Source organism: Haliotis asinina, chromosome 2 (assembly GCF_037392515.1).
Source record: "Haliotis asinina isolate JCU_RB_2024 chromosome 2, JCU_Hal_asi_v2, whole genome shotgun sequence".
NCBI lineage: Eukaryota > Metazoa > Mollusca > Gastropoda > Lepetellida > Haliotidae > Haliotis > Haliotis asinina.
Genome location: NC_090281.1, coordinates 27117915 through 27132309, shown reverse-complemented (window position 1 = coordinate 27132309; position 14395 = coordinate 27117915). Strand labels below are relative to the sequence as shown.

The 14395-nt window shown below is 39.0% G+C and overlaps 1 protein-coding gene across 1 annotated transcript; it reads left to right on the top strand.

The window, feature by feature from the left end:
- The first annotated feature begins 1055 nt into the window (after positions 1-1055).
- On the top strand, positions 1056-13357 carry LOC137271688 (probable glutamate receptor). Its single transcript, XM_067804111.1, has 10 exons — positions 1056-1122; positions 1345-1526; positions 3035-3192; positions 3326-3464; positions 4066-4166; positions 5004-5091; positions 7383-7749; positions 9334-9551; positions 11016-11278; positions 13135-13357. The coding sequence occupies exons 1-10, from the start codon at positions 1056-1058 to the stop codon at positions 13355-13357; spliced, it is 1806 nt and encodes a 601-aa protein (XP_067660212.1).
- The last annotated feature ends 1038 nt before the right edge of the window (positions 13358-14395 follow it).

The window sequence follows — 14395 nt, the reverse complement described above, 5'->3', positions numbered from 1 at the left end:
TATTATGCATGAGCCATATACATATAACGTATATACAGTGAGAATATATTGGAAACTTGACGTAAGACAATTGTGAGTTTAACAAAGTGTCAGTTTGAAGCAATGTGTGTGTGTGTGTGTGTGTGTGTGTGTGTGTGTGTGTGTGTGTGTGTGTGTGTGTGTGTGTGTGTGTGTGTGTGTGTGTGTGTGCATCAAAGATTTGCTGGAAGCGGAAGTTAACGGGCTTTTGAACATACCTCTATTTAGATAAATATGAATTCGGTTAAAGGCGAGTAGAAAATATCGTAATCTTTCTTCAGAATAATATTTGCATGCTAAAAGAGAATGGAATTCATCGTCTATACCAAATTTACAAACAGGTGCGTAGAGATGTGCTTAGAGATACATATATATTTAACCATCTTCCTTTATTTTGTTTTAATCGTAATAAACCTGCTAGGAATTTTATTAGTGTATTACGATATTTAATTTCATATTTAACACAGGTTATTCACGGGTGGAGAACTCAAGGGAAATAGTCGCTTCAACATAGTGATCATGGCCATTCATTTATTATACTGAAATCTGAAAAATCCAAAACAAAATAGCTACCACTTAGCATAGTTTTATTATCACTAATGAAATCTTAAGTGACTTATCATATTCCCATTGATAGCACTTCCATGAATAGATTTATCATTTCATGATCACATGTAACTAGGCAACCGCAATAACTTTAAACAGTTGGAGTGATGTGTAAATACATCTGTGACGGAGCTGTCGTATTTGCAAGAATCAATGCATGAATAATCGAAATGCCTATAAAGCCTGTCTCTCTCAAGAATCATATTGTCACAATCGTAATGAACACTCATCAAGCAAGCTTTAACTAAAAACACACAAAAAACTGTTCCAGGTTACGTGAGTATTTTGTGCCCAAAGTCTTCGTCTGATATTCAACACAATGAAACTGGTTGGGTAGTTTATCTCGTTCTCAGTCTTCCTATACTGAAAGAGTATTCTGAAGCTCATTAGCCAAAGTCTCAGACCCTGGCAGTGAGTGCAAGAGGAACGCCATGCTGGTGCAGCTTCTGATGTCCCTCAACTGGCAGTCAGTGCTTGTCTTGCATCAGCAAGAGCTGGGTGAGTCATTGCATTTCTCTCTCTCTCTCTCTCTCTCTCTCTCTCTCTCTCTCTCTCTCTCTCTCTCTCTCTCCCTCTCTCTCTCTCTCTCTCTAACTTACAATATCCCACTACAACTGAAGGACTAACTATATAACTTCCTCGCAAGAGTAACTTCAACTTCTAAGATGTATATTAATGAATGGATCACTTTTCCCATACATTTTGCATATTTCGTCTCAGATATACAGTTTGGCCGCTCGTTGGAGGCATCGGGTATTTCCTATGTGGACTATAAGATCAGCTCCTCCACAGAGGAACACCTGATGACAATCCTTAGAGATGTGGAGAAGGTATTTCAACCTCATCTCCACGTGCTGCTCCTGTGTGACGTCACTACGAGTGTTTTAGTCCTACGTCAAATGGTACGTCAAACACAATTCAATTACGACTCCTTGTATTAAAAAGTTTGCCGATAGGTAAATTGGGTAGACTGTAAATTTTCTTGAGAGTGTCAGAATTTCATAAGAGTATGTGTTGCCAAAAGTCTTATTTCTCGGATTTTTCCTTCATCATATCTTTTCTGATGTGCGATACTCATAAACGTCTACAAGTTTTCGAGAAGACTTCGAAATACGCGTGTGTCTTTACACCGCTTTAGTGTTTCACACAAAAGAGTCGATATAAGTACAACAGAAATGCGTCACATGAACCTCGTTCAAGGACAACAAACCAAAACACTATAAAATACTGTTCACATTCTGGATTTTTTAATTGCATGAAATTGAGAACTATATTTTCTCGCCATTCTTGCCCACCAAAAGCAATGGACGCGTAGGCGTTAATTCAGTATGATGTCAAAAAGATGTGACTTACTTTATAGTAAGAAATTCTTAAGCAATGTGATGTTCTAAAATGAGCAGCGTGCTCATAATTCGATCGAGTTAAGAGGGAAAGTGGAAAATCGTGAATATTTCTCATTTCCTTGTTAACCTGATGGAAGAATCACTACATCTATGTCAGCAGTATCCTTTGTCTGAAACTGAACAGAACCCGTGAAGGACCAGGGTAGAATAGGCCTTCAGCAACCCATGCTTGCCATAAAAGGCGACTATGCTTGTCGTAAGAGGCGACTAACGGGATCGGGTGGTCAGGCTCGCTGACTTGGTTGACATATGTCCTCGGTTCCCAATTGCGCAGATCATTGCTCATGTTGTTGATCACTGGATTGTCTGGTCCAGACTCGATTATTTACAGACCGCCTCCATATAGCTGGAATATTGCTGAGTGTGGCGGAAAACTAAACTCTCTCACTGAAACTGAACAGTAGTTTCCTTTAATTAGTTTCTCTATTCTGCGGAACAAGAATAATCACAGATGTGTGGGGCTCACAACTTCTCGAAAATCGACAGCCCGTTGGTTCTGTATGAGGGGTGCTTCGACATCCGTCTTTTGTCAGCACCAAACATTTCAAGAAGTATCAGTTTTAGCGTTTTTCTCAAACGAAACCGACCCGCTGTAAAATAGTTGTATAGCAAATTAGTTTTTTAACAACACCAGATTTATTGTTTTAATCCCCGAGTGTCTGGTCTATGACTGTAATATGAGATACGTTAGTTTCACCACTGCCGTTTATATACAAGATGTACGTGTCGGCACGTTATGCAGACCGCCATTAGGGTTCACAACAGTGATTGCATACACTTCTGTTTACATGACAAATAGGCAAATATCTGGCCCCAGGCCCGGATCGACCAGAACGCGGGGAGGAAAGGGCAAGTGTAAATGACGCTACAATGGCCCGCTCCAAATAGGTCAAATTATAACCCTGTCATCAATTGCGGAAGTTTGTCAAATATCTTAATTTGCAGACATCACTAGAACAAGCTTTTAACCATTTCCAATGTACGTCACAAACTATTTTCTTCACCAGTCCAGAGTCTGTGGAACACGATCCAACTCCTCGGTCGACCTGTGCCACGTGTCACGGGTGCTGGCTGTCGGGACATCTGATGACTTACCTGTACTTCTGGACAGTAACATCCAGGTGGAGAATGTGGCGTTGCTGGAACTGTCTACAAGTCAGGTGAGGTATTGTTTCATCACTGGGACGGCGCCTCAAGGCCATAAGTCTTCACGTCTATTACCTATCGCAACATTTATATATTTTACATAGTGATCTTGTCTAATCATATACCATTAAACAGGAATTTGTCACACCGAGAATATGGACACTGATGTTTCACGAAAATGGACGAGGTTTTGCTGCCGTGGATGTCTCTGGTGTTGCAGAAAGTGTAACAGAAGTATTCCCAAATGAAAGGTTCGGCTACAATGGCCGTCAACTGACAGTCGTCATGAAGGTTCTCCATTTACATTTCTGTTTTCAGTCACAGTGTTTGTTTGTTTAATGACGCAGTACGTAATATTCCAGCCTTGGTGGACTTTTTTGTTGGTGTCATCAAACGTTTTCAATCGGTATCACGATGAGCAACGTCCTATTCTATCAAGATAGATAAAGATGACATGAAGCAGTTCCCCGAGTTGTGGCACTGTACCACTGTAATAGCATCTTTGTGTGTCCACTTTAACGGCAGTTGGCCGTGGTAAATAACTGTCAACAAATGGTATGTTCAAACTTCGTTTGGGGGGATTTCATCAGTTACTATATATTTGCCTTATATGTGTATATTATCAGCTGTATGGTTTTAATGGCCCAGTTAACATAATCTACTTGAACAATATACCGAATCACACGGATCGAAAAGAGCAGTAACGAAGGATAACGATACATGGATGAACAACTTCTTTATTCCTATGAGAACGGCGTTTCCGAGTAGGTTCTAACAGCCTTATTTAGTAAGTAATGACATTTGCTTGACAGTGCTTTAAATGCTCACTTAAAATCGACTCTGTTGGTAGGATTTCTTTTGATTTGCCTCCCGTTTTGCTGTGGAATTTCAGGTACACCCATGGACCTATGGCTACAAGATAGTCAACAAGCGACAGGTGTCCAGCTTGTCCTTCCATATATTGCAGATGCTGGCAGAAAATCTGAACTTCAGGTGAACGTTCTATTCCTTAGCTATTCTGAGAACGCACTTAATCTTAATGCATTTTGATATATAATATCTATAATATAACAGAGGCATGGAGAGATCAAGATGCATGATAGAGGTGTGAAAGTCAAATCTTTTTGGATAACACAAATTATGGTAGGAGCGAAATACAAGGGGAATCCACTGTTCTATGATGTTCTTAACGAGACTTCATAGGAGCTATTGGCTGTCTAAAATGTCTGTTTCGTATTTACATCAATGCATTAAATTCAAAGCAACAAAAATATATGAGAAGATGGATTATTTCAACTTTCAAATAGCCAACATTCGCTCCTGCCCAGTACCCATTAGCAGTTTGAACCTGTGGTGTCTTCATTTCACACTATGAGTCGTTATCCGGCATGCTCTTTTCACGACGTCAAATAGTTCCATTCAACATATTCTTATCAAGGCCCCAGCATTCAAGATTACAGTGTTCTTAAAATGGTCAACGTTGGCCAATATATTTTATATCAATTCATGTCCCTGTATTTTTTATTGTTATGGAGCTTTATCATTGACTAGTATTAAATGTTTGTTACGAGTTCTCTAGGTGGGCAATATCGTTAAATATTCACGTCAAACTGTGGCATGGTATTTTGCTTCACTGGCATACGTAATGTTGGTCCCTTTTGTTATTTGACAATATGAATATGTTTTATCTACAATCTGAAAACGATTTGATTTATGCCACTGACAACGATTTTCACCAGTATATTTTTATATCAAAAAATTCAATAAAGATCAAGTTAAGTACCATCCTGAGAGATTCTAAACAATATAATATATATTTATGTATAACAGTTACAAGATCATCCCGCCAAAGGAAAGTATATGGGGCAAGAACGAGAATGGTTCTTGGACAGGGGTCCTTGGCATGTTGCAGAGAAGGGTAAGTTTCCACAGACCAGTAATATCCCGTGTGCGATAATGTCATAAACTACATAGGATGGTAATGCCAGGTTGGTGATATATTGGTTGACTAAGCAGTTATTTCAGATGTTTCATCAAGCCCTGGTGTTCATGTGCAACTGTGATTGAAAATTGTTCAGAAATGCAAATAACAAGTAAAATTAGTTGACTTAATGTCGCTGTTTATGTTAATTATAAATAGAATAACCCTCGTTGATTATTTATTGAACAGGATTACGTTCTTTTGCGTAAGTATCTCTAATCGCGTCAATGCATTCCAATATAAATGTTAAATAAATCGCTGAAAATGTGTCACTGTAAAACTGGCATCTCTTATACTTTAAAGGAGGAATTTATATCCACCCACCCCCAGCCCCAAAGACTAAAAAATACATGTATTATTTTTGTTGAAAATGGACACTTTGAACTGTCTTTAAACATTCACTTTAGAAATGGTGGGTAAACTATATAGCATGCATGGGTCAAACGCTCATAATCCCGTTTATCATGAGTTTCCTAAAAAACCTCAGCTCCATCAAGATGTTTTGGAAAATATCAGAAGAATCATGTATTGCTTTATGTCAAATATGTTTTCAATCTTGTTCTTTGTCACAAACCTGAAGAAAATACTTCACTTCGTCGATTCAGAAGGTATTTATCAATGAACGAGGTTAGATCATGTGAATATGTACATCTCTGTTTTTAAGGACTCTGGACATCAGGACAAATATGTATGTTCTGCGATATGAAGAGAAGGCATTGGGTGAAATGCTAATCTGCCATATATCAGTCTACTGGAGATGACATCTAGTCGCGAATTTGGAAAATTTTGCTGTGTTTTCCATACAGAGTGTAAATCCTGACACTAATGCTCCTCAAAATTGAGTCAAGTAGCCAAAAGTATGACTTACTAGTACTAAAGCAAATTCTCTCCAGCCGAAGTTGTATATGTACTTGTCAGATCACTCTTGAGACATTTACAGGTTATTTGTCAAGCCATTAATTGAAGCAACATTTCACCGACTGGTATGTCGAGAAGGTTTAAACGACACCCAAAGTGGTGCCATCACATCATTTTTAATCATTATTCTGAATTTGCTTGAAAATGTACAGTACCTGACTAAATCAAGACAAGAGAATGTATGGAAGTTAAGGTAGGATTAACGAAGAAATGACAGAATGACAGAAGAAACATTCAATTTCCTGTGTGATAAGCTTCATCCGTATTTTCTTATCACTGTACCACCTCCGAAACAGCAAATACATAATCACAGTCTTCAAAGTGGGTTAGCCAGATTCATTATTTGGGAACTCAGAAATATCCTTTAACGAAGAAGCCAGCGATGTCTTTCCCACTCGACCAAAGGCACTCTGCTGCCAAGATAAAGTGATAGCTATGACGATCATTCTCCTGGGAGATGCCTCATACCTGGTAACCTTGGAACTGAAGTTTTACACTGGTACACCCACAGCAGCTCAGAGATTATTTCATTACGGGCATAGCAGGGCAAGATTGACCAATGTGGATACCTTTAAACGTCCAAAGGGACGACGGCGTCGCATCCGGAAGAAGCTAGACATCGACGTCGAGTTTGTCAGCACTGTGGTGACTACATACCTGGTACTCCACAGTCTTGGTGTGACATGAGACATATGTTGAACCCGTAAATCCCACACTCGGGATGATCCCCACCCCCTACCTCCCATAGCCACAACTGTTCATCTCTCTTGACACTTGGGATTCTTGGGATTCTCCGGGAGCATTCCAGTATATTTCCTGATCTAAGGAAATCTTTTTACATAAGTATATGTGTGCATGTAAAAAGGGCTTTACTTTTCAGGCATAGCTATGATCTGATGTCGGTCAATAATGGTAACATAGCCAATTCTACTCCGCTTGCAAGTGAATGCTTGAAGCATTGGTTTGGCACAGCATCTCTTCTACCCCTGACTCTTTTACCTTGTTGTATGATTACGTAAGCGTTTTATTTCTTCCATTGTGTGCACAACCGTGTTTGAACAAGACTTAATCCGTTATTGCATGCTCGTGATAGTCAATTCTACATGGTGCTACTGAAATAATGATTACGTAAGCGTTTTATTTCTTCCATTGTGTGCACAACCGTGTTTGAACAAGACTTAATCCGTTATTGCATGCTCGTGATAGTCAATTCTACATGGTGCTACTGAAATAATTATTACTTTCTCTAGTGATATTGCATAATCATATATCATACCTTATTTATTTCATGTGATCATCCTGAAAAGCAGGAAGCCGATTTGTCAGCTGACCATATCACCATCCACGCCGACCGATATTCTGTTGCGGATTTCATCATGCCTCCCTTGTTTGAAAACAGGCGCATTGTACTGTACCGGAAGGAAGACCCTGATGAGGACTATTTGTTAGTTTATCTGAGGCCGTTCCAATCTTATGTCTTTTTGCTGCTTGGGATGTCACTTGTAGTTTCATCTATTTTACTGTTCTCCATGAAGGTGACTGAATCGTATTTGACTTCCAAAGATTGGAATGTGAACGGAAATATGCGAACTGAAAAACTGTGCTCACAATGCGGAAATAAGACAGAGCTTGCTATGCCACCTTCATTTCAGCTTTATGGGGCCTGTTTGAAGCAAGGTCAGACAGTCTTTGCACACACGCACACACACACACACACACACACACACATACATACATACATACATACATCTGTTGATTGCGCTTTCACTAATATAAACGAAAGCAGAGCATATATGACAGATGCGATCTGTTCAGCTGCTTCATGTAAAGGTTGATCAATCCAAGGCATGCTTGAAAAGTTGGTGTATGTCAAATTGCGAAAAACAGAAAACTAAAAGATGCAAACTATTTAGTAAGTTAAATTCATTTCTTTGAGAGGCAATTAGAAGTTGGAGTAGTAGGGAAGGATGACAAAATCTGGATGAACAACTTCTTTATTGCTATGAAAGCGACGTGTCGGTATACGTGCTAGCACGATATATTGTCATCCTTCCTAAGTGCCATAAATATGAAGACAAGTATTCATTCGATCGTAAGAAACCCCAAATAATGCACTTTGCAAGAAAATAAGTCTTAGTTTTTTTTTAGAGGAAAACGAACAACAATATAAAATATCATATCTCACTCCAAACATTTCTGACCTGAACTTATCCGTTTAAATAGTCATCAAGTAAGACAAAACAATATTCAGATAGATGACTGGTTGGCATATTTTAAGTAACTCTTTTCCGGTGTTTATACAGTAGATCACAATTAGTGTACACAATTGTCAGGACAATACAGAGCAGGCCTACCAGAACCGGCAATATTCAGGAATTACGGCAGCTATACTTGATCCACCAATCACTAGAGTAGAGATTTTTGGAAGTATTGACAATCTTAAACCAAACAAATCACCAGGATTTGACGACATGATATCAGAATTCTTGAAGCACTCGTCTGACCTCATCGCTCCATACCTAGAACTATTATTTAATATTTTATTGGAAATGGCTCTTTCTCACACTGTTGGGCGACTCGTATCATTGTTTCAATTCAAAAACATGGTGATGCAAGTAACCCAAATAACTATAGAGGAGAAACATTACCTAGTGCATTTAGTAAACATTGTGCAATGTTGTATAGAACAAAAGTTTTATCCCTGTAATGTAAATACATTTATTTGTGTAATTCTCCATTATGTATGTATTTGTACTAGAGGCCTCTGGCCTCTTTAGTACGCAGTAAAGATTGAAACATGCATGCATACATACATACATACATACATACATACATACATACATACATACATACATACATACATACATACATACATACATACATACATACATCTAGCACTGACATACATACATACATACTTCTAGCACTGTTTGCTTGCACTGCTTATTATTGTTGATATGTTGGTCGAATATTTACAAACTACAACATTACGAAAGGAATAATAACCGAAAACAAATTGAAAAGACATGAATTTAAATGAAACAAAAATATTCGAAATGAGAAAAAAATGAAAGCAGGGAAAAAGTACTGCAAGTTTCGTGTTTTTGAAAGAAACTTGAAGTTACGAGTAAACAGTCAAAGCAACGAGAAAATGTATTTAAAAAGGGTAAACAAATGTGGCAATGAAAATTTGAATAATTGATAAGAATCAACCTGTTTCTCCGTTTGTACAAGGTTGAGTGTAATATATAATGTTTACAGGATCGAGCAGACATTCATCCCATGTCCCGGAGCTGATCCTTATCGCTGGATGGTGGATATTTACAACTATTATCTCTGCTGTCTACTGTGGAACGATTGTGGCAATATTTGCTGTAAAGCTAGAAAAGCCTCCATTTTCTAACCTGGCTGAGTTGGCAGCCAGAGAGGACTACACAATTGGCTATGATTCATCAAGCATCACAGAAAACCTTTTCCAGGTAAATACAAATGTCCATGTTATTCTTCCAACAGACGAACTAACCATTTTTGTGATGGAATTCGTGATTTCAAAAGAAACGTTTATGTGTGTTTATTTTATTTTCTGCAAATCATACACCACGGTTAAATGGTCAGTAAGAAAAGATTCCAAGAACCTTTAACCAAAACCTTTCACTAACAACGTTCTAACTATTGATACAGGCATTCATTGCCGGAAAGCATTTCCGTGGCAACAAATGAATATCTCCTGAAGTGTAACGTGGCATAATTTTACAAGCATACACTGAATAAACGTGAATGAAACGAATGAAACATTACCTTTCAATTTAAAAACGTATGTTCCTGGTGTGGGAGCTCGTTTCGTGGTATTCTCGAGAGTCTCAAGGAACGAAATGTGAGGTGGCCATTTTCTTCAAGAAGCAAATATCCACCAAGATGTTTCTTTAACCAAATAAAGTGTTCTGTCTCTACTGACACTGAACTTTCTATCGCCAAAATGAAGAAATTAAACTAACAGGGAAAAGAAACGGTATCAAAGTGGTAATAATACAAAACAATAAACCGCTGTTGTGAAAAAGGACAGTAAATATAAATTTCAGGTGTATTGGCAAAATGTACACAGTCATTTCATTGGAGTAATAACAATAACAGGTGCATTGAATATTCGGTCACAGACGTAAAGTGAACAGCACACGTGTTCATTACAAGTATCCCCACCGGGGATGTCACTGCAAGCCCTAACTCTGCCACGTGCTGACAACGTCAGACACGATATACCTTGGGCAAGGATCGATCAACATTCCACCTGAAAGTCTTCGACAAGCAGACGTCGGTTTTAGCACGAATCCCACGATCCAAATAGTCCCACAAAAGTTCATTTGGTGAAATGTTAGGTGACACGAAAGGCAATGACGTTTCCCTGAAGACATCTATGGAAATACGTATTGTATGAGGACCGCTGTGGTTCTGCTTGAAGATGAGCTAGACATGTACAGCCCAAGGTCACTGCACGAGTGCCATTATGATTATTTTAAACTCATAACTACCTACAAAATTTGAGTCTCAAAACCGTTTCTCATTCCCGTTAGTTTAGATAGAAATCGTGTTTTCAATTTTTTAGTTTGAACATGTTGCCTATCCAAATCTTGATTTGTCTTCTTAGAAGTATTTTATGTGACATAAACGAAACATGTTGTAACAGTTGTAATTGGGGTATAAATTAGGCTTCAGTTTATCCAACACCAAACGTTTAACACCAAAGTTTACGTACTAATGTTAGTACATTTATCCACTTTGTGAAGTGGATCCATAGGTTAGTGTTCATTCGTACCATTGGTAGATATAGACTGGTTATCTAATATAGGGTTAGATGGTAGACCGACCTATGGTACATACACACATATGAATGACAGGAGATTTAGATTTGGAGGAAGGACATGTCACCACACAACCATGGTTTTCAGAATACCAAGCAGTCCGATGTTAGAGATGTCGTACAACGAGTCAGGGACGCATCTGCCACAGACCCTGGCGTCCTCAGCGTCAACGTCACCGAGCACCTGCAAAGAGTCCACAAGGGAAAATATGCTTTTGTCTCGGGCGCAATCATTCTGCTTTTAGCTAATGCTGATTGCAAATTGGAGGCACTCCACACCAACTTTGGTCATTCCTACACAGCATTCCATCTTCCAAAGTTTTCGCCGTTTAAACAGGATTTCGAAAACACGTAGGTCTGAATTGATTTTTGACAAATAACAGGAATATGCATTCATTCATTTGTATAAACCTGCCATTTCTTCGAATTTTCTCGTTGAACGTTTTTTGAATAGTCACGCATCAGATAATAATGTTTACTCTGAGCATATATTTACTCTATTCTATAAGCGTTTGATATACGAGGGACAATAAAAAATATGAGGCTAATATATTTACAAGCAGAACATCGATGTAATCCCCCGTTATTTCTCAACATAATCACCTTGTAAATCGATGCACTTGGTACATTTAGTTTGTCAGGCATTTGATCAACCTTCAGTTGCTAGTGATCTATAGCCTGCTCTTAGATTGTACTGTTGTCTTGAGGTATATTTGTTATGAAAGCGTACTAGTTTTAAATTAAGAGCTGTGATATTCTAGTAGTTTTGCTGTCCCTTGATGACAGGTTTTAATGTAATACATTTATTGGGGTGAATATTGATATAAACAGTTCTCGTCACGATATGGCTGCAATATTGCCTATGTGACGTTAAATTTTGACTCACTCATTGTCACACATTTAGGCCTATATGTTATGTTAATAGGGGTCTTAGTCCTGCTGGCCACGCCCCCACAGTTTTATTGATTTCATGATCATCCTCGAATTTCCTATCACGGAGATGATTCTTCAGATTATGAATAAGTTATAGTCACTTGCTGTAAGGTCTGGAGAATAGCAAGAGTAAGGCAGGATTTCAAATTTGGTATGCACTGGAGCATTAACCGAATGACAAAGAACTCCACGCCTGTGTTTGCCACGGTGCTTCTCCTTGATTGACTGTCTCTTTTATTCTTTGGGGGGAGGGGCTCAATAATATTCCCCATTCAAAAGAAAGGGAGTCACTGTGATTATGAATCGTTTAGGTTTTGTGACCATCGTGAGCTTCATTTCGCTAGTGAGCATTCTTGGGACCCACTTGGCGCAATCCTGTGGCGATATCCTCATGCAGGATGGTTACAAGTGATCCATTTGAGATATTCATGGACGCAGATTCGAAGGCTGCTCATTATCTGGGGGTGCACCTGGTCAATGTTTTTAATGGCTGGTGCTAGTTGTGGGCGTACCAGGGCAGGGGTCATCTTCAAGACCCTCATTTAACGCACTGGAATCACCATCACCCACCCATCACTTGATCGTTGCAGATGATGTCAATCGCACTTCAAAGTGCTTCAAAGAACCAAAACCTTTATGATTGCTCAGTAATTAAGTTGGTCCATCTTTGCCGTTTATATAGGGGTACATGTGAGTGTGATTATGTGAATGATAAGCCATTCCTCAATATCATACATTTGTTTATCATGTACACATCAGAAGTATTTTAGGTTCAAAACATTGTGATAGCCCCTCGTATGTGTGGATAAATGGACATATAATCATCAAGATAGGACGAAATCAGCTGTGCCATTTAACTGACCCTATGAAACGATAATCAAGAAGAATCACTATTTTCACCTGATAATATCTTAATTTCGTCTGACAGTGTTTGACATTGTGCATCCGGGGTAGAATAGGTCTTCAGCAAGCCATGCTCGCCACAAAAGGCGGACTATGCTTGTCGTAAGAAGCGACTAAAGGGATCGGTAGTCGGGCTCGCTAACGTAGTTGATACACGTCATCCCAGTTGCGCAGATCGATGCTCATGCTGTTGATCAGCGGATTGTCTGGTCCAGACGCGATTATTTTCAAGCTGCCGCCATATAAGTGGAATATTGCTAAGTACGGCGTAAAACTAAATTCACTCACTAACTCATTTATATTGTGTCATTAAAGTTTTAGTGTGTTGGTAACCCTGACATGTAATCCTATGCATTGTTTATCACCGACAGGATGTACCATCTCCGCGACAGTGGCATACTGCAGCGCACTTGTCATCAATGGAGTCAGTCTGCTCCACAGGTCCAATGTCCACAAGAGGATTTCCCAAAAGTTGCGTCCCTCTCCAAGGTTCAGGGCATCTTCTTTGCTGTGGCAGCTGGAGTGATGTGCAGCGTCCTGATGCTGCTTGCAGAAGTCGTTTGGTACAAAACGCATTTGCATTCGTGTCCTTGACAATCACATAAACACAACATTTCGTAGTGGATTCACTCCACACACTACACTAACCGTAGATAGTATTTGAAAGTTGTCATTATTGCCTTTCCATGTGGAGATCATCTGCAACATTAATTCAATACAATGCTATTTGGCTGTTCATCCAGCACGACAGTGTCCGTGATTCAATATTGCGTTTGCTCGTTTCGTCGAACCCCATTTCTGTTTTCCTCCTCCATGATGTTGCAGGAATATTGCTAAAAGCGGTGTATAACCATACTCGTAATTCATTGCCCGGCGGTCATCACTATACTATGAATATCTAGTTTTACAAATGTGTTTATTATCATTATTTTTGTTCGAAGTTTCTTTAAATGTACAGGATGCTTTAGAATTACCTCCGCAAATGCCCGTGTACGTTACAGTACGTGCCTGTGTCAGTGACGGCTGCTATACTCGATTTATCATAGTCACAGGTATATGTGTCATCGAGGCACAAGCTCAAAATCACATACATGATCAAAAGAAATTGTTCATACAACACGAAAATATTACGTACAGATGTTGAAGAAAGAGAGGAGACGTTTGTGTATTCGGTGTAGTGATGTCTTTTATGGAGCATTCCATGGAGGATGGATGAGTGAGTATGATTTCACGCCGCTATTCACAATATTACACCAATATCACAAAAAGAGACACAAATGGCTGTCACACATTTCACTCATTTGGGTAATCGAACCCGAGTCCTCGGCTTGACAGGCGAACACTTTAACCAGTAGCCTACCCCCACCGCCACTGAAAAAGAAGCGAAAATATCAGAATATGGGTCAATAGAGAGAGTTTGAAACGAAGAAAGTAAGGTCACACAAAATATTCGTGAACAATCACGGTTGCCATGGAGACGTTATTGAGATAACGTTCGATAAATCGTTACGAGAATACTAAGGACAGAAACGTGTGTTTATCATGATCACAACATTAATACAAACACATTCTTCTCTGAACAAAGCCTAGACATCTAATTAGACGTGAACTAATGGACTGTTAGTTATTTGG